The 18,967-nt window shown below is 39.8% G+C and overlaps 1 protein-coding gene across 1 annotated transcript; it reads left to right on the top strand.

Annotated features, from left to right (window-relative positions):
• Positions 1 to 1,888: 1,888 nt before the first annotated feature.
• LOC120031773 (N-acylneuraminate cytidylyltransferase-like) lies at positions 1,889 to 11,632 on the top strand. Its single transcript, XM_038977594.1, has 8 exons — positions 1,889 to 2,615; positions 3,609 to 3,751; positions 4,251 to 4,406; positions 4,908 to 5,041; positions 6,273 to 6,367; positions 6,797 to 6,968; positions 9,427 to 9,592; positions 9,987 to 11,632. Exons 1-8 carry the CDS (start codon positions 2,395 to 2,397, stop codon positions 10,199 to 10,201), a joined length of 1,302 nt encoding a protein of 433 aa, XP_038833522.1. The 5' UTR covers positions 1,889 to 2,394; the 3' UTR covers positions 10,202 to 11,632.
• Positions 11,633 to 18,967: the final 7,335 nt, after the last annotated feature.

The raw sequence follows: 18,967 nt of genomic DNA, 5'->3' as shown, positions 1-18,967 counted from the left end.
CCCTGTTGAAAGTAAAGAGTTAAGGAGTTGTACTATGTTGCAGTAGCGGTCATCTCTGTCTGGAGTTCATTGAATGTGCCGTCATTTGCAGATGTACTAATAAGTGTGTATTTGTAATATGAGATTTGTGTTATCTCTGCTCTTCCATGAAAATACGAATTGAACGTTTGAATTACATGCAGCGTCTAGGTCTAGCTTCAAAGTTATGCTACATACATCAGAGTGATTTGTATCTAGTGGGCGTGCGAGTTTGTAGACAGTTTGTAACTTATCGAACTCTTTCTCCGACTTTGGAACTGGTATGATTTTCCATTGATCATATTGATCATATTGTCTGTTTTTTTGCTGTTGTTGCTTTTTACTTGTAGTTGGTTTTATGTTGCTACTACTGAGGGAAAGCAGGAAAAATAAAAGCACCTAATTGTCATACTTCACCCAATTGTCATACTTGAGTGTAAGTAAAGATACCCCAATAGAAAATGACTAAAGTAAAAGTGAAAGTCACCCAGTAAAATACAACTTGAGTAGAAGTATTTGGTTTAAAAAAATATATATATATAATTGCTAAAATATACTTAAGTATCAAAAGTAAAAGTACAAATCATTTAAAATGACTTATATTAAGTTAACCAGATAGCGCCATTTTTTTTATTTACGGAAAGCCAGGTGCACTCCCAACGCTCAGACATATTTTACAAATGAAGCATGTGTGTTTAGGGGGTCCGCCAGATCAGAGCAGTAGGGATGACCAGGGAGGTTCTCTTGATAAGCTCGTGATTTTGACAATTTTCCTGTCCTGCTAAGCGTTCAAAATGTAACGACTACTTCTGGGTGTCAAGGAATATGTATGGAGTAAAAAGTACAATATCGTCTTATGGAATGTCGTAAAGTAAAAGTAGTCAAAAATATAAATATTAAAGTACAGACCCCCAAAAACTACTTAAGTAGTATTTTAAAGTATTTTTAATGTATTCTACAGTAGTATATTAAAACACTGTAGAATAATGAGCCAGATATTTCACCGGATGTATAAAATGTAATGTGAAGCATCCGTTTGACTTTTCCACTCACTACCAAATATGGTGATGAGAGGAAGCCCAGTAGTGGGAGAAGATGGAGCGAGATGGATTTTTGCCGAAATTCTGCACATTTACTAATCGATTAAGCTAGTGATGGGAAAACAAATGCATTGAGCATTTCCATACAATTGTGTCGAAAATAGGTTCATTACACGAGGCTTTGATCAACAAAGTGTACACAAGTGGCACCTGCTGGTCAAAATAAGCCTTTTCCTATTCTACCGAAACGAATACCAAACCAATCAGGTGGTTATTCGACAAAACACATCTTCGGAGGTCATTAATAACGTGTTTCCGATAAAGCGATACAAAATCAGCACACTGCTTAACGATTTCGATGCATGACTCAGAGCTCCCGGTATCATCTTATCGTGTTTATACGTGTTTATGTTTTCAAAACTAGAATCAGTAACAGAGTGTACTGCGTTTTGTAGACTTTATTTACCATTTGCCAAAGTTTCTAAAAAATGCTGTTGTTTAGGAGTGCAAGGCCGAATTGAGTTATTGCACACGCGCACTGCACAGAGTTGTCGTTTTCTAGCAGAAATATGCAAATAAATGCTAGAACCTTGTTTGTTCTTTGAGTAATTTGCTCCCATTGGAAACAGAAGACCATATTCTAGCTTGGTTATATCTAACAATTACACAACAACTACCTAATACACACAAATCTAAAGGGATGGAATTATAAAGTAGCCTACGTTTATAAAAAAAATATTTGTTGTACCCTGTTATTTCCCGTTATCAGAGCCAGCTGGAAATACTAAATACTTTACCGTAAGTACTACTGTTTGGTTGGCTAGCGCAATTGAATTTCTGTCTGATGAGTAAGTACATTTGCATTATTTTGTGCAATATTGAAACCGGGAGTTCTGTGATTGAGAAGATAGACATTGGACATGCTTCTACCATTTTGCACCTCGGGTATCGTCGTTTCGATAATATATAGCCAGCATAGTGTTTTACGCGTTGGCCTCAATCATTACGGTACAATTCTATGGTGACGTTCTTTCTGATTTCGTAGCCACAATGAAATATCATATAATACGCCACTTTTTCTGTTTATAAATGTAATATTTGTAGGATTAATAGGCCGTCCTTCACACAGTGTAGCCAGTAGTATATATTGTAACCTAAATACATAGCTAGCTACAGTGAGTTAGAACACAATAAGTAGCTAGCTAGATTCATCAGCCGACTACTAGACATACAGCTACTGCTAACGTTACTAGTTAGTTAGCTAACGTTAGCTAAGTTACAGTGATACCGCCACGTCTTCTTAACCTCCCACTGGGCTACTGAGTGACCCTTTACAATGGCCGCTGAAAGAAAACGTAAGCGATCGGGCATCGAAGATGTGAGAGACAGAAAAGCAAAGGTTATTAAAGACAGCGGTGAGAAGAGACACATCGCAGCCCTGATCCTGGCGAGGGGAGGCAGTAAGGGGATCCCCCTGAAGAATATAAAAATGCTAGCCGGTGTCCCGCTCATTGGATGGGTTCTGAGAGCTGCAGTGGACTCCAAACAGTTTGACAGGTAATTCAGTACAATCTAATAGTCAAAAGTCTTTCAATCGAACTACTATATATGGAGTTGCTTTGATAGAAGCTTGGTAGGCTAGCTACATTACAACCCACATTTAAAAATACTAGTATACTATGATATTAATACCATAGTATTCACTGTAGTGTTTTTGCGGACTTTACTGTATTATTCACTGTAGTATAGTGTATTATTTACAGTTAACTATAGTATACATATTGTAGTAAAATAACGAGTATATACTAATATAGTAATTCATGTCGTGTTTTCGCGGACTGTAGTATTTACTATAGTGTTTTTGTTTTTATGTCTTTGACATAGAAGTGGAGGCTTTCTCTCCTAACTAGAGAAATACTAAAAGAGCTAATGTTCCATAACCTGTAGGTAGCTAGGACTGGGATGTGAACAGATAGTTCAGCACTTTACTCTTTTCTAACTGTAGGGAACACAATACATGGGCTATACTTGGCATGTCGGTTTCTCACTTATGGGTGGCAAAAATGGGGATATGGGGGAGGAGAATGGGCAGGGTATATGCAAATTACTGTAGTATTTACTATAGTTCAAAAGGGTAGTGTTTTTGGGGACATTACTGTAGCATTTACTAGTGTTTTTTGCAGATACTACTGTAGTATTTACTATATATACTATTCTACAGTATACTACAACATTTTCTACTAAGTACTACACATGAGCAAGGGATACTACAGTGTACTGTAGTATAGTATATTACAGTTTATTACAGAATTCTAGAATTCAGAATTCTAAGTACTGTAGTATTCTATACTAAACTAGTATATTTAAATGTTATTAAGCATGTTGACATTCTTGTTTTGGGTGCATGGATAATATTGTTATTTGAAAGTTAGTGTACAGTCTCTGAATGAACCCCCTGGTTTGGGCTTGGCCACACAAGACTGGATTGCACTAATGTAGTCTACATGTTACAAAGCCTGATGAATAAACTTCTCCCCTTCTTTCTCCCAGTGTGTGGGTATCAACTGACCATGATGACATTGAGAAGGTAGCCAAGGCATGGGGAGCTCAGGTTCACCGCAGGAGCCCAGAGGTGTCCAAAGACTCCTCCAGCTCTCTCGACACCATCCAGGAATTCGCCCGATTAAACCCAGGTAGGGGGTGAATGTCAAGTTTATTTCCTTGATTCCTCATGTGTGCTGTGAGAAGGAGACAAGGAGGGAGGAGGCGTGAGGAGGATTCTCTGTGGCAACAATGTCAATGTTGGTTATATTTTATTGTGACAGAACCACACCCTCTGTGACGCTTCACTATCTTTGTAATGACTGTTTGGCAGCGCTTTGTTATAGATGTCAGCTGTTAATGTAATATATGCAGAACTTGTTTAGCCACTAGCTTGACTAAGGCTCTGGAACGGTATGTAGCAAGCATCTCAGAGTAGGAATGCTGATCTAGGATCAGGTCCCCCCCCGTCCATGTAGTCTTATTCATTGTGATCTATGAGGCAACATTAGGGATTAGCCCAATAAAGTGGGACCCACTCCATAGCTTCAATTGACAACAGTGGCAGCATATACAAGATTATTCATATCTCATACTGTTTCTCATACTCTTCTGGTATCTCATAGTCTGCTGTGTGTTGTCCTCCTCCAGAGGTGGATGTGATCTGTCACATCCAGGCCACGTCTCCCTGCCTGCACCCCTTCCACCTGAAGGAGGCCCTGGAGATGATCACCAAGCAGGGCTTCACGTCCGTCTTCTCCGTGGTCCGACGACACCACTTCCGCTGGCAGGAGGTGAAGAAAGGAGGTACGGGACAGACGTGTGTTATGTTTAGGACTTTACACTTAGGCACAGTTTCCCGGATACAGATTAACCCTAATGCTGGATTAAAAAGCAAAATCAATGGAGATTCTCCATAGAAAATTATTTGTAGTCGAGGATTAGGCTTAATCTCTGTGGGGGAAAAACACCCCTAGGCTACTTTATAATTCCATTTCTCTAGAGTTGTGTGTATAAGGTAGTTGTTGTGGAATTGTTAGAGTACTTGTTAGATATTACTGCACGGTCGGAACTAGAAGCACAAGCATTTCGTTACACTCACATTAACATCTGCTCACCATGTGTATGTGATCAATAAAATTTGATTTGAAGTAGGGTCAGGAGTTTTTCCTGACCACGTGACTGTATCACAATAGAGAGATGAGGGTGTGATTAAACAAGTGAGTTTTTCTCCTGACCAGGTTATAACTAGAAACCAGACTATTTCCTATCAACTCATAATGATTATGTGTTCTCTCTCCTGTTCAGGTAGTGCAGCCACCCAGCCTCTCAACCTGGATCCATCCAACAGGCCCCGGAGACAGGACTGGGATGGAGAGCTGTGTGAAAACGGATCTTTCTATGTCTCCACCAGAGCCCTTATAGAGGAAGGTGTTTTGCAGGTAACTTTCACCATGCCCCTAGAGGGACCCATAGTCACAAAGCGTCTCAGGAAGGAGTGCTGGTCTAGGATCAGTTTTCCCTGTTCGATTGAAAGAATAGTGAGGAGACCATCTGAACTTCACTTCAACTTCTTTAATACCATGATGTACGCAGGACAATACACACAGGGATGATAATGAGAGAATTATAAACCTGTTGATTTAATATAATAAAATATGCCATTTAGCTACAAGCGCCATGCTCTACCAACTGAGCTGCAGAGGACCACAGGAGAGTTCCTCCTTTAATTGTCACACAAGACTGCTACTTGATTGGTTAATATACACTGTGGGTAGGCTGTATGCAACATATAAGTGACGTTTGTACATACAGGAGAAGATGAATCATATCTAGAAAATGTATTATAGAAACAGTGGTCTGATAATAGGCAGGGTAAACCATGGGGTTTGTGGAATAAGACCAAGACTAGTTTGCAGCTGCTTGATGAGGAACAGTATTCTAAATGATCTTCAACACCCGTCTGTAGGCTCTGGAAGTATGTGTAAAGGGATACATTCTCTGTGAGCGAATTGCATTTCAGTCATTGTTCGTCACGTTTATATTGCAGTCTGCCCATTCCAGCCAGTTAGCTCTTCTGTCTCAGCATACATGTTGCTTTTGCCACTAAGTGTTTTCAGTATTCTGCTGTTTTTAAAGTTTTAACAAGGATCAGTTCTTAAGGCCTCATCAGCTTGGTTATTAGTTGGTCAGGTCACAGTCAATAGTTACTCAATTCATTTTTGCGTGTTCAGCCTAGGAGAGCCTGTAGTGTGTGTGTGTGTGTGTGTCTAGTCTATCCAACCTTAATCCTCTTGGATATGTGTGTGTGTGAAAGAGAAATTCCTCTTCATTAGTTTATTAGTAACATTCCCCAACAATATCACTCTGTATGCAGTAGTGACTATGATATGAACAAATATCCACTTCTAACACGATCACAATGACTAAGAGGATATGTACAGGGAGGATCTGATCCTAGATACAGGCCCAGATGTTTATCTCTGCTGCTGGTGGTGACAAAGCATATTTCTTACTGGGATCAATAAAGTGTTCATTCAGTGGACGTGAGCCTGACTAGAAACAACATACACACTGAGAGATGGACTGATCTGTGATACTACTAGATATTCTATTGTTAACTGGTGTTTTGAATGCTAATAGAAATGCCCTTTGTGTTGTTGTCTTTCTCAGGGGGGGAAGTGGGCTTACTATGAGATGCTGCCAGAGTACAGTGTGGATATTGATGTGGATATCGACTGGCCCGTGGCAGAACAGAGAGTACTGAGGTAGTCTGAAATCTCTGACCTAGAATTTCAAGTTCACTCTCTGTTCAAGTCATTCACTCTGAACCATCTCTCTCTCTCTCTGTCTGTCTCTGTCTCTCTGTCTCTCTCTGAAAGTGTTTATTTGAATGCACTTGAAATATAATTAGATTTTGTGGTAAAGCAACACAATGAACATTGCTGTAACACAGAGGAGTGGTTGTCCAAATGTATTTCCCTGTGTGTGTTGTTCCTGTCCAGGTTTGGTTACTTTGGCCTGGACAAGCCTGAGGTGTATTTCCCTGTGTGTGTTGTTCCTGTCCAGGTTTGGTTACTTTGGTCTGGACAAGCCTGAGGTGTATTTCCCTGTGTGTGTTGTTCCTGTCCAGGTTTGGTTACTTTGGCCTGGACAAGCCTGAGGTGTATTTCCCTGTGTGTGTTGTTCCTCTCCAGGTTTGGTTACTTTGGTCTGGACAAGCCTGAGGTGGTGCGTCTGCTGCTGTGTAACGTCTCCGGCTGTCTGACTGATGGCCGCGTCCTCATCTCTGTCTCTGGAGAGGAGATGGTCTCAGTCAACACCAGAGATACTATGGGTATCCGCATGCTGCAGAGAGAGGGGGTGGAGGTACAGATACTGTACATATAGAACGTATAGAACACACACACACACTGACACACACTGCAGAGAGAGGGGGTGGAGGTACAATACAGAACATTTGAATGGTTTATTTCACAAATTCGAAATTACAAAGTATCCATGGCAACTGATGCTGAAATGTTTGACACAATTGACATAAATGCACTATGCACAAGAAAATCATGAACACAATAAAAAATGACAACTTTAAAATGCATATATTTTGGAAAACCGTCAGTTCTAAGGGTAAGACAGAGGTGGTAGTCCCTAGCTCACTGGTTGAGCAGCTTAGTCATGTATGATACTGGTTGAGCAGCTTAGTCATGTATGATACTGGTTGAGCAGCTTAGTCATGTATGATACTGGTTGAGCAGCTTAGTCATGTATGATACTGGTTGAGCAGCTTAGTCATGTATGATACTGGTTGAGCAGCCTAGTCATGTATGATACTGGTTGAGCAGCCTAGTCATGTATGATACTGGTTGAGCAGCTTAGTCATGTATGATACTGGTTGAGCAGCCTAGTCATGCACAGTGCATTCAGAAAGTATTTTTCCACATTTTGTTACGTAACAGACTTTTTCTAAAATTGATTAAATCGTTTTTCCCCCGTCAATCTAAACACAATACCCCATAATGACAACGCAAAAACAGGTTTTTAGAATTTTTAGCAAATGTATAAAAAATGAAAAACATATTACATTTACATAAGTATTTAGACCCTGTACTCAGTGCTTTGTTGAAGCACCTTTGGCTGCGATTACAGCCTCAAGTCTTTTTGGGTATGACGCTAAAGCGCTCCCGTTCTTCTCTTCAGATCCTCTCAAGCTCTGTCAGGTTAGATGGGGAGCGTTGCTGCACAGCTATTTTCAGGTCTCTCCAGAGATGTTAGATCGGGTTCAAGTCTGGGCTGTGGCTGGGCCACTCAAGGACATTCAGAGTCTTGGCTGTGTGCTTAGGGCCGTTGTCCTGTTGGAAAGTGAACCTTTGCCCCAGTCTGAGTTCCTGAGCGTTCCGGAGCAGGTTTTCATCAAGGATCTCTGTACTTTTCTCCGTTCATTTTTATTTCGATCCTGACTAGTCTTCCTGTCGCTGAGAAACATCCCCCATGGCATGATACTGCTACCACCATGCTTCACCGTAGGGATTGTGCCAGGTTTCCTTCAGATGTGACGCTTGGCATTCAGGCCAAAGAGTTCAATCTTGGTTTTATCAGACCAGAGAATCTTGTTTCTCATGGTCTGAGAGTCCTTTAGGTGCTTTTTGGCAAACTCCCAAGTGGGCTGTCATGTGCCTTTTACTGAAGAGGGGCTTCCGTCTGGCCACTCTAAAGGCCTGATTGGTGGAGTGCTGCAGAGATGGGAGAACCTTCCAGAAGGACGACCATCTCCACAGTGCAACTCTGGATCATTGTCAGTGTGACCATCGGGTTCCTGGTCACCTCAAGTTGTATAAACATCTCGAATAGCTCAAGTTTGAGTCTCATAGTAAACAGTCTGAATACTTACATAAATAAGGTATCTGTTTATTTGTAATAAACTTGCAAACATGTCAAGAAACCTTTTCGCTTTGTCATTATGGGGTATTGTGTGTAGATTGAGGAAAAATGTTTTATTTAATCAATTTTAGAATAAGGCTGTAACATAACAAAATGTGGAAAAAGGGAAGGGTCTGAATACTTTCTGAATGCACTGTAAATCCACTCCACCTACTGCTGTTAAATAACCAAAAGACAATCTAACTCCAGGTGTCTTGTCATAGCTGACACACCATTCTTTCTGGGCAGTGACATTTAACCTCTCATAACAAGTTCAACTTGAAGCAGCATTAAGCTACTATAAAATAAACAAAAAACAATCCTATCATTTTACATTTGAGTCATTTAGCTGCCCGGTCTTAGCCAGAGCAACTTACATGAGCAATTAGGGTTAAGTGCCTTGGTCAAGGGCACATTGACAGATTTTTCACCTAGTAATCTCGGGGGTTCGGTTACTGGCCCAACGCTGTAACCCGCTAGGCTACCCGGTGTCCCTTGTTTGGCCTTGTGGCAGTATTAAAGATATATGAAGTTAGGTAAAACCAGTTAGGTTTGCTTTGCTAAGCTCTTAACAGAACAGGATGTTTCACACTGGCTGCTCCTGCTCCTAGATTTAGGCCATAGTTTATCACTGAAACCACCGCCCATTAAACACACACATAGGATACTATTTACTCCGTCATGTGACTTTATTAGTTTGAGTTTCATCATACCCTCTAAGAACACATCTCAAATGACATCCTTATACACATTATTGACCCGAACCGTGCTGTGCTGGCTAGGCTATTTTCTTCTCCCACTGTCCTTTCCAACACGGTTCCAGAAACTATGGTGGATGCGTAACCAGGCCATCCCAGAACAGTTCAGTTTGTCTCAGTATGAAAAATGTATTTTATTGTCTTTCCTCCAGGTGATCCTGATCTCGTCCAGTGAGGACCTTCTGACCAAGGCCCTGGCTGACAATCTATCCCAGAGGACAGGCTGCGAGGTCAGACAGCTGGGCAAGGACATCCAGTGTGAAGTCAAAGCCATGATGGACGACAAGGATCTGGACTGGAAGGAGGTCGCCTATATGGGTAAACTCACTGTTCTTTTCAATTAACAATTTACTACTACTACTAGTTAGTTTTATAGTACAGTTTGAAATGTAGTGGAATCTCAAGGTTCTTAACCTTCTGTTTTGAGTAATACTTGTGTGTTCATGTCAATCAAAACGTATGAAATAATTTTGTTGATTTCTGTAATTCAGATTCTATGATTCTATGAAGGCCAAAATTGGAAACTATATCAAAATAAATATAATAATTATGATCATCTTAAATCATGTCATATTTTTGCATGTTTTTGTTATGTTTTAGCATCATACTAATTAATCATCCTAAGAATACTTCAAGAACCACCTTATGGACACTTTAGAAAATTTACTAATCTTATCCCTCCATTTCATCCCTCCATCTCTCCCTCCTACAGGTAATGATGCACCAGATGTTGACTGTCTGAACCTGGCTGGGCTGAGTGCAGTACCGCAGGACGCCCCAGTGGTGGCGATCAACGCTGCTAAATACTCCTGCCACAGTGCTGCAGGCCTGGGGGCTGTGAGGGAGTTTTCTGAACACATCCTGCTGCTCAAGAAGAAGGCCAAGTCTCAGATGGAACAGGACCGTATCCACAGAAATACATTCTAAATGCTAGAATGTGTTCTAAAGTCACAGAGATCCATTCTAAACACTAGAATGTGTTCTAAAGTCACAGAGATCCATTCTAAACTCTAGAATGTGTTCTAAAGTCACAGAGATCCATTGTAAACTCTAGAATGTGTTCTAAAGTCACAGAGATCCAATCTAAACTCTAGAATGTGTTCTAAAGTCACAAAGATCCATTCTAAACTCTAGAATGTGTTCTAAAGTCACAGAGATCCATTCTAAACTCTAGAATGTGTTCTAAAGTCACAGAGATCCATTCTAAACTCTAGAATGTGTTCTAAAGTCACAGAGATCCATTCTAAACTCTAGAATGTGTTCTAAAGTCACAGAGATCCATTCTAAACTCTAGAATGTGTTCTAAAGTCACAGAGATCCATTCTAAACTCTAGAATGTGTTCTAAAGTCACAGAGATCCATTCTAAACTCTAGAATGTGTTCTAAAGTCACAGAGATCCATTCTAAACTCTAGAATGTGTTCTAAAGTAGGGATGGGCATTAGAAATAATATCATGACATTTTTTCGGATATCCGGATAGAGAAAAAGTAGCCACTGACTCGCGCTAGTTAGACACTTGTAAATGCCATAGGTTATCTATCATCCAATATGGCAGTGCATGTCTTTACTGCATCAAATCAATGTAAAGATGCAAGCTAAGACAGCCAAATGTTAGCTAGCTAGTTGAGGCGCTGCCTGTCCTGATCTACAACAACCCGGTTCAGATTAAACAGCCTATACTGAAGGTTGTTCATTGTTGCCTACTCCTCATTTAGTTTACTTAATTCTGTAATTTTAATTCAACTTTTATTTGATTGATTAGAGATCTCCCACTTCACGTTGCTACACATGGAGCCTCTGACTAGTGTCAACAACAGCAAGCTAAGTGAAACCTGTGTAGGCTAATACCGTATGTATTTTTTAAACTATATTCACATTTGTGACGTTGTTTTATTAAATTAAGAATTCCAAATATCATGAGTGTAGAAATGTCCCATAGATAATTTTATTCAATTAAGATGAAGGCTTGTCATTGTTAAAATAGGCCTGTGATTTATTTGTATTCCTACTCTCGCAAGTATTCGAATACTAATGTCTGTTCGAATAACTGTGCCCATTGCTAGTTTTTACAGGTTGTCAGATCAAGGTAGTTTGGGTTTTATATCACTACAGGTTGTGTTGACAAAAATGAATGTCTTTACTTTAAATGAAGTAGTATACAGGAGGCCTTTCATTTACTTCAGATTGTTTTTCTCTCCACTTTATAATGTTCTGTCTTCATTTTGGGGGGGAAGTATTAGGACATTAACTTGGAGTTGCACTGAGATTCTTGTTGTTTGGGGTGTTTACTTTTGTGTTTTGCCTGCAATTTGTTTGTAAAATTATATATGATCATAAACGTAAGAAACACTTTCTTATTCCCCTGCTTTAATCTGAACTATTCTAGAAATGACTTTAGCCTTACACCTTCAAGATTGTGGTATGGAGTTATATCTGATGGGGTGGTTCACATACATCTTGCCACCAGATGGCAGTCTAGCGCCTCATCAAACCTCAGTTAGAGGAAAGAAGGAGATGACAACATTAACCTCCTACAACCACCACCAAGAAGTATCACACACGTGATCATACAGTATAAGATATGTTTCTTAATTTATAGCATTGTGTTGCGATTTCCATCTATCCATGTTGCAGAGATCAGGACAGCCAGCGAACGTGTGGCAAGCTGGCATTTGTCCAAGAACTATTGAATTGGTTACATACATTAGTGAGAAAATTGACAGGGCTACTCAGTGCTTGGAGAGGAAACCTCCAAGTGGATGAGGGCATATGAAACATGGCTTCAGTTCATCAGAAGAGTTGACACTGGTAATGGAGTGGTCATCCCCTCTTAATCAGGGAACAGGAGGGGACTTGGCTGTAAATACAAAAGCAGATACATCATAGGTTTGGGAAACGAGTTTCTCCATGAAGTTAAACTCGGACATCTCAGAATTCACAACGTGAAACATGGGCTGCGCATCTCGCCCACTTGACGCATCAAAGTTGGCCAAGAAACATTCCTGAATAAAGCCCTGATCATCGACATACCTGACGATAACTAACAACTGCGAGTGACAGTTTGTCTGTGGTTTCACCCATTTGCCATGCCAAACAATGTGGAGTATCAACCTATTTTAATGGATGATGCGATGGAAGCTATCGAATCATTCTGAATTGATGTTGACATCCCAGAGGAGACAGTAGAAACGTCCATATAGCTCAGCAAGTAAAGCATCGTACAGTGCAATTACCTCTGCTAGCTCAATGGATGTATAAATATGAAGATTGGCGTTTAATCTCACTACCAAATATGGTAGTGAGAGGAAGCCCACTGGTGGACAGTGGGAGAAGATGGCACGAGGTGGATTTTGGCCTACATTCTGGAAAAACGTCTCATCGATTAAACATTTTCTCAATACAGTTTTATGTTCCCAAAACTAGAATCGGTTACGAACAGAGTGGACTAAGTTTTGTAGACTTTAGACTTTGCCAAAGTTTTTAAAAATCGCGTTGTTTAGAAGAAGTGCAAAGTCGAATTGAGTTATTGCACACATGCATTTCACAGAGTAGGCGTTCCCTAATGGAAATATGCAGATGTATGCTAGAACGGGCCAATAGGATCTCGCTAGCTCGTGCTTGGCTCTGCCCACCTCCTTGCCTGTTCTGCCCACTATGACTAATCTGTTGCCATTGGAAACGACAGGCTGTGGTCTATCTTAGTTTAGTTATGAAGAATCTTTGCTGGTACTGTAGGTAGCTAACTACTTGCTACTAAAGTTAACAGTGCAAATTTCAATAAATGGCACTAACTCAACTGAAAAATAATTTTCTAAAACCAAGTAAACAATATATAATCTACCTCTGTGTCCTGTAGTTTGAAAAAACACATTTGAATTGAATAATATGCGCTATCACTATTCACAATCTATCCAACAATGTCACCAACACACCAAGCCTCTAAGTGAAAAATGCATAGTACTAGGTTCATTCTCTAATCTTTTGATTGGATAGACAACAGGTGAGCTCATACTGCAAAAGCTTTGATTGGTTGGAGGACATCCTCTGGAAGTTGTCATAATTACCATGTAGATCTATGGAAGGGGTGAGGAGCATGAGCCTACTAGATTTTGTATTGAAGTCAATGTAGCCAGAGGAGGATGCAAAATAACTGTCTCCTGGCTACACCGTGGTGCTATCCTAATGGGTTCTGTACTATTGTAGTCTAATCTACTAATGTAGACCTTCATTGCAAAACAGTGCATTTTAATCAGGTATTTGGTGACATTTGAATACATTTAAGTACAGTTTTATCTAAAAATGCTAACTTTTTGGGGGATTTTTATTATTTATCTGAAATTCACCGAGTAGGATGGTCCTCCCCTTCCTCATCTGATAATCATCCACTTCTTATGAAGGGGAATATCAACTCAGAGTTTTTAGTTGTGATGGTTGTTTAGCAACTAAACCGATGTGTGTGCAATTATGCGGCAGGCAAATTTAGATTGTTGACAACATGTAAACAATATTTAGTCTTGAATATTTATTGAAAACATAAATACATTTGCAAAACGAGAACTTGTCTCAAATACATTGTTACAGTTGTTGGTTGGTTAGCTAGCTAGCGAATTTGAGCCATATTAGCATAATTTTATTTTCTTTTGGAATTTCTTTTATTATTGCATTACCTTTAAAACAGCTCATATATATTTTTGTACATCATGTTATACACATAAGACCGGCATAAAACACAGCATTTGAATATTACATTTAAATTAGTTAAAAAGTACATATTGTTAAAAACAATAGAAACAACCATGAATAAAATTACTTTTTCTTGTAAAACATCCAATCTGTAAAAGCCATTTAAAATGTGTACAAATGATTTAACAAAAGTAAAACATTTTTAAGACATGAAAACATGTTAAAAAGTAACTTTGTTAAAAAGCTGTCTTCTTTGTACAGGAACGGGGTGAGTCCTTATCAAACTCGCCTCCCCCTGCTCTTCCGAATCAATAACCATCCTGTCCTTCAGGGCCCAGAGGAGATCCCTCCCCTAGGGACATCGCCCTAGGCGCCGCAGCGCTGTCAGGCCGTAGGGGCTAATTAGACCACAAATAGAACAATGAGACAGATATTTCACCGGATGTATAAACATTTGATCCCAATATAGTTTTCTGTTCCCAAAACGAATATATGTTCTGAACAGAGTGGACTAAGTTTTGTAGATTTTACCCTTTGCCAAAGTTTTACAACATTGCGTTGTTTAGAAGGAGTGCATGGGCGAATGTAGTTATTGCACACCTCACAGAGTAGAGGTTCTCTAAAGGAAACATGCAAATGTATACCTGAATGCGCCAATAGGCTCTCGCTAGCTCGTGCTTGGCTCAGCCCCCCTCCTTACCTGTTTTGCCCACTATGACTCATTTGTTCCCATTGGAAAGGACAGGCTGTGGTCTATCTTGGGTTAGTTATACAAATCTTTGATAAGACCCTCCGATAAATCCACTTCCACCGAACCAGCAATGCTGCCAGTTTAAAAGCGAAGTGGAATCCCATGTGTTATTTTTTTAGTATGTACAATTTCACACAAAAGAATGGAGAGGCGTGCCTAATAAAATTCCACGTGGATTTGTTTGTCGGATTTCGAGACTTGACACATGTAAAAGATGAAATACCTCCCAAATTAAATGGTTAACTGTTATTTAGGATTGTATCTTGTAAAACGACAGGGGGAATTTGTTAATTAGAATTTCATGTTTTCGTTTTATTATTTCAAATTGGAACATGAATTGACTCATTCAAGTAAGGAGTGTGTCCCAAAATTGATGGGTTTATAGAGCCCCACATTGGGGCGGCAGGTAGCCTAGTGGTTAGAGCGTTGGGCCAGTAACCGAAAAGTTGCTAGATTGAATCCCTGAGCTGACAAGGTAAACATCTGTCGTTCTGCCCCTGAAGGCTGTCATTGTAAATAAGAATTTGTTCTCAACTGACTTGCCTAGTTAAATAGAATTCATACACTCATAAAACCTAGCGGTCAAACAGGGACATTTTTCTCATAGAGAATTTTTTTAACACTTAAAATAAGGGTTGTGTTTCGTGTAGGCTTACCATGGCATGCAGTTTTGATAACCATGTAAACCTCTCTCGGTCAAGGTGACTTTGATCAATATATTTGTCTCTTTTTACTCTCAGATTCAAAAATGCTATTTAGCATCAAAGTAGACAGACATCATGCAAGACTACAAGTCCCTGCAGGCTCCTGCACGTCGTCTCTAGCTGACACCTTTGCTAACTTGTATTGTGTCAATTTAAAACTTGCACAAGACAGTTCACAGCAGGACTATCACCAGAGTTTCATCAAATTCGTGGCTGAGGGGTTTGTGGGTCCGAGAAAAAACTAGCCGTTTCTAAAATCCTTTCCTGCAATTCTACATGACTGGAGACGTTACAATAATATTTCTTTATACCACATCGAAATGACAAGCTACTCTGACATTTACAGACTGAGATCAACAAAACGAACGACCCGTGTTTTAAATGCAACCAATAGCATAGGCCAATGAAAATAGTGGATAGACAGATTTTACACCTACAATATGAGTAGGAAATTATAGTCCACCATCTTTCCAGTTTATTGACAGCCACAACTCAACAATCAGCTGTTTTATATTTGCCGAGCGAGATGCCCAATTGCAGGATTCCTGACTGTAGACTCGGCCTATGCGCTCATAATGTGACAAACAAAACACAATCTAAAGCAATTAAGCTTTTGATCCTCTGTGGCTAAATTATGCTGGTGTATTATTTGCAATTGTTTAATTTATTTATAGAGGAGTAATTATTTAATTTGGCAAATTTATTTCAATTTATCGGCAGCACTTCCAGCATCCCTTCCTGCAGCGCTATGTTTTCTTCCAAGGCCAAATAAATTAATCAACACTTCTTATTATTCATTCAATCGATTGTGGTCTGCAACCACATATGAGGTTATTGTGTAGTTAGACCTACTGTTAAAATAATATTTAAAATAATAATCTATCAACAAGTAGCCTACAATTACGAGAATAAATTCAGTAAATCAATGAGGCCAATAGTGGTTTCAGCTATATTGTTATTGAAACGATGTCGGCTGTATGAGCTTTTAAAACAATAAAAACATGTCAATTGACTTGAATAGCCTATGATAAAAGTGTACAAATGTGTATTCACATCAGTAGCCAAAGTGACTGAAATGCATCAGAAAAGTCTTGGAAAGTTCAGGAAAACATCAGGGAAGCGTATCAGGTAGGTTATAGGCCTAATGTGTGTGTAGAAAACATCAGGGAAGCGTATCAGGTAGGCTATAGGCCTAATGTGTGTGTAGAGAACATCAGGGAAGCGTATCAGGAAGGCTATAGGCCTAATGTGTGTGTAGAAAACATCAGGGAAGCGTATCAGGGAAGGTTATAGGCCTAATGTGTGTGTAGAGAACATCAGGGAAGCGTATCAGGAAGGCTATAGGCCTAATGTGTGTGTAGAGAACATCAGGGAAGCGTATCAGGAAGGCTATAGGCCTAATGTGTGTGTAGAGAACATCAGGGAAGCGTATCAGGTAGGCTATAGGCCTAATGTGTGTGTAGAGAACATCAGGGAAGCGTATCAGGTAGGTTATAGGCCTAATGTGTGTGTAGAAAACATCAGGGAAGCGTATCAGGTAGGCTATAGGCCTAATGTGTGTGTAGAGAACATCTGCATTGCTTTAAATTGCGAGACTAATGATCATGAGCACTCACATCAACTTAGCTAACATTTCTAAGCCAAGAGATTCGGTGAAATCTGACATTGATTGATTTATCAAGATGAGTTCCCATGCTTGTTTCAAAGCAGCGAAATGACTGTCCCAATCAAAACGGTGCTGGAATTATCAGTTGACCACATGTCTTGACATTACTTATAACCAGTGGTGTAGTGGTATTATGTTAGGAGCCCTATTAAGCCATCATTTCTGAATGAAAGTTTGTACCGACATGAAGCCTATTGGTTAATTAGAATATACATACAATGCACCATCCAAATTGCATGATCGTCAATCGTGAATGATAATTCTTCACATTTTACAGGTGAAACGGCCATGCTGCATGTAGCCAACCATTTGACCCCAATCAGTTTAATGGGAATATGCATTTAGAATTTCTTGAATGATGTAAGGATGGCTAACCGGCCTAACTAATTGAATTTTAGAGCAGATGGAGTTAAACACAACCACAGCATGAGAAGAAAAAAACATTTCCGCACAATCATCCTACATTGTCATAAGAAATGACATGGTATTTTTTTTATAACAGTAGCCTGACATTATCATGCTATTATATTCGGTTTGTTATGTAAAATACCAATTAATCATTAAGTGATCTAGCGAGACATAGCACCGCTCCAGCACCCCTGATTATAACGATTGGATGACTTTGGAAGCTTCACCTAATCAAAGCTCTATGAACTAAGTGGTACAATTTATTTTACACCATTGCAGCAGCAGAGCAAAATATTTGGGACTGACCCAAAATTATTCTGGGCTAAAGCCCAGAAAGCCAGGTCCTGGTGATGTCCATGGTTCACATAATTGTCAATTTAAAGATATTTAGCCAATTTATTCATCACTACATTTAGCTAACATTAGATAGTTAATCGATTCGGCAGTCTCGTCCAGATCATCATGGCATTTGTAGTTCTTTATGATAGCCACATTACCAGCTAGCATTAGCATTTCTGGGAGGTAAATACAGGCGAATATATTGATCAAAGTCACCTTGTCCTATCGAGATTCACACGGTTATCAAAATGTCATGCCAGGGTAAGCCTACATGAAACACAGCCCTTATTTTAAGTGTTTCTAAAATCCGCTATGGGAAAGATGAATGGGGGGAAAAACGATTGGAACCGTTTCCTTGTTTTACCGCTAGGTTTTATGGGTATTATGACTCATACTGTGGTACTCTATTGATACCCTAATCACTCTCTGGGAGTTTAGTCAGCAACACGTGACAGTGGAGTGCCCTCAGAGAGTTTGTAGGGGTGAGGGCATGGTTTGGGATTCCAAGGCACATCAAAGGCATGTCAACAAGGCAGCATGGTGCATCGTCCAGAAACATACATCTCTTTTCCATAAAATATATGTTCGAATTTTCGAACCAGTTTTCATTGGGAAGGCAGATTAAGCGTTGTTTTTATTTTTATAAAAAAGCAATGATTTTTGCATGTGAAAACACATAATCCGACTCATTCCCCCACGTGCTTTATTTAGCCTAGGCTACGTCACTCTGGTTTTGAGCGAATTTTGTCGCGTTCACATACTAATCGGAACAAGGAAACTCTGACATTTACGACTTGCTACCTGGTTGTAGTTATACACCTGTCACTTTCAACCGTTTTGCAAGTCGAACATTTCAGAGTTTCCTAGTTCCGACGGATACATGAACACAGCATTTGAACCTGGCTCACGCCCGGGAGGCAGCCCGGTTCCAAAATGAATGCAATCACGTTTTACCCAAAATAAACTCCTCCGACTTGGGAAACCCGGGTCAGATGATCGAATCCCCTCATTGAAGCGCGATCATCGTTTTCTTGACATTGTCAGTTAAACCGTTGCCAGAGTAAATTCAGTAAATAGTTCAACTGAAATTGTTACTATGGCAACAAAAGGAAGCGTTATTGAAATTACCTCAGAGTAAAGC

Source organism: Salvelinus namaycush, chromosome 38 (assembly GCF_016432855.1).
Source record: "Salvelinus namaycush isolate Seneca chromosome 38, SaNama_1.0, whole genome shotgun sequence".
NCBI lineage: Eukaryota > Metazoa > Chordata > Actinopteri > Salmoniformes > Salmonidae > Salvelinus > Salvelinus namaycush.
The sequence above is the reverse complement of the archived record's forward strand: the minus strand, read 5'-3'. Positions and strand labels throughout refer to the sequence as shown.

Excerpts from the sequence above, each read along its gene's own strand:
- LOC120031773 (XM_038977594.1), top strand. The coding sequence starts at position 2,395 with ATGGCCGCTGAAAGAAAACGTAAGCGATCGGGCATCGAAGATGTGAGA. Across the intron at positions 2,616-3,608 it reads GACTCCAAACAGTTTGACAG|TGTGTGGGTATCAACTGACC; the intron begins GTAATTCAGTAC and ends TCTTTCTCCCAG. Across the intron at positions 3,752-4,250 it reads ATTCGCCCGATTAAACCCAG|AGGTGGATGTGATCTGTCAC; the intron begins GTAGGGGGTGAA and ends GTCCTCCTCCAG.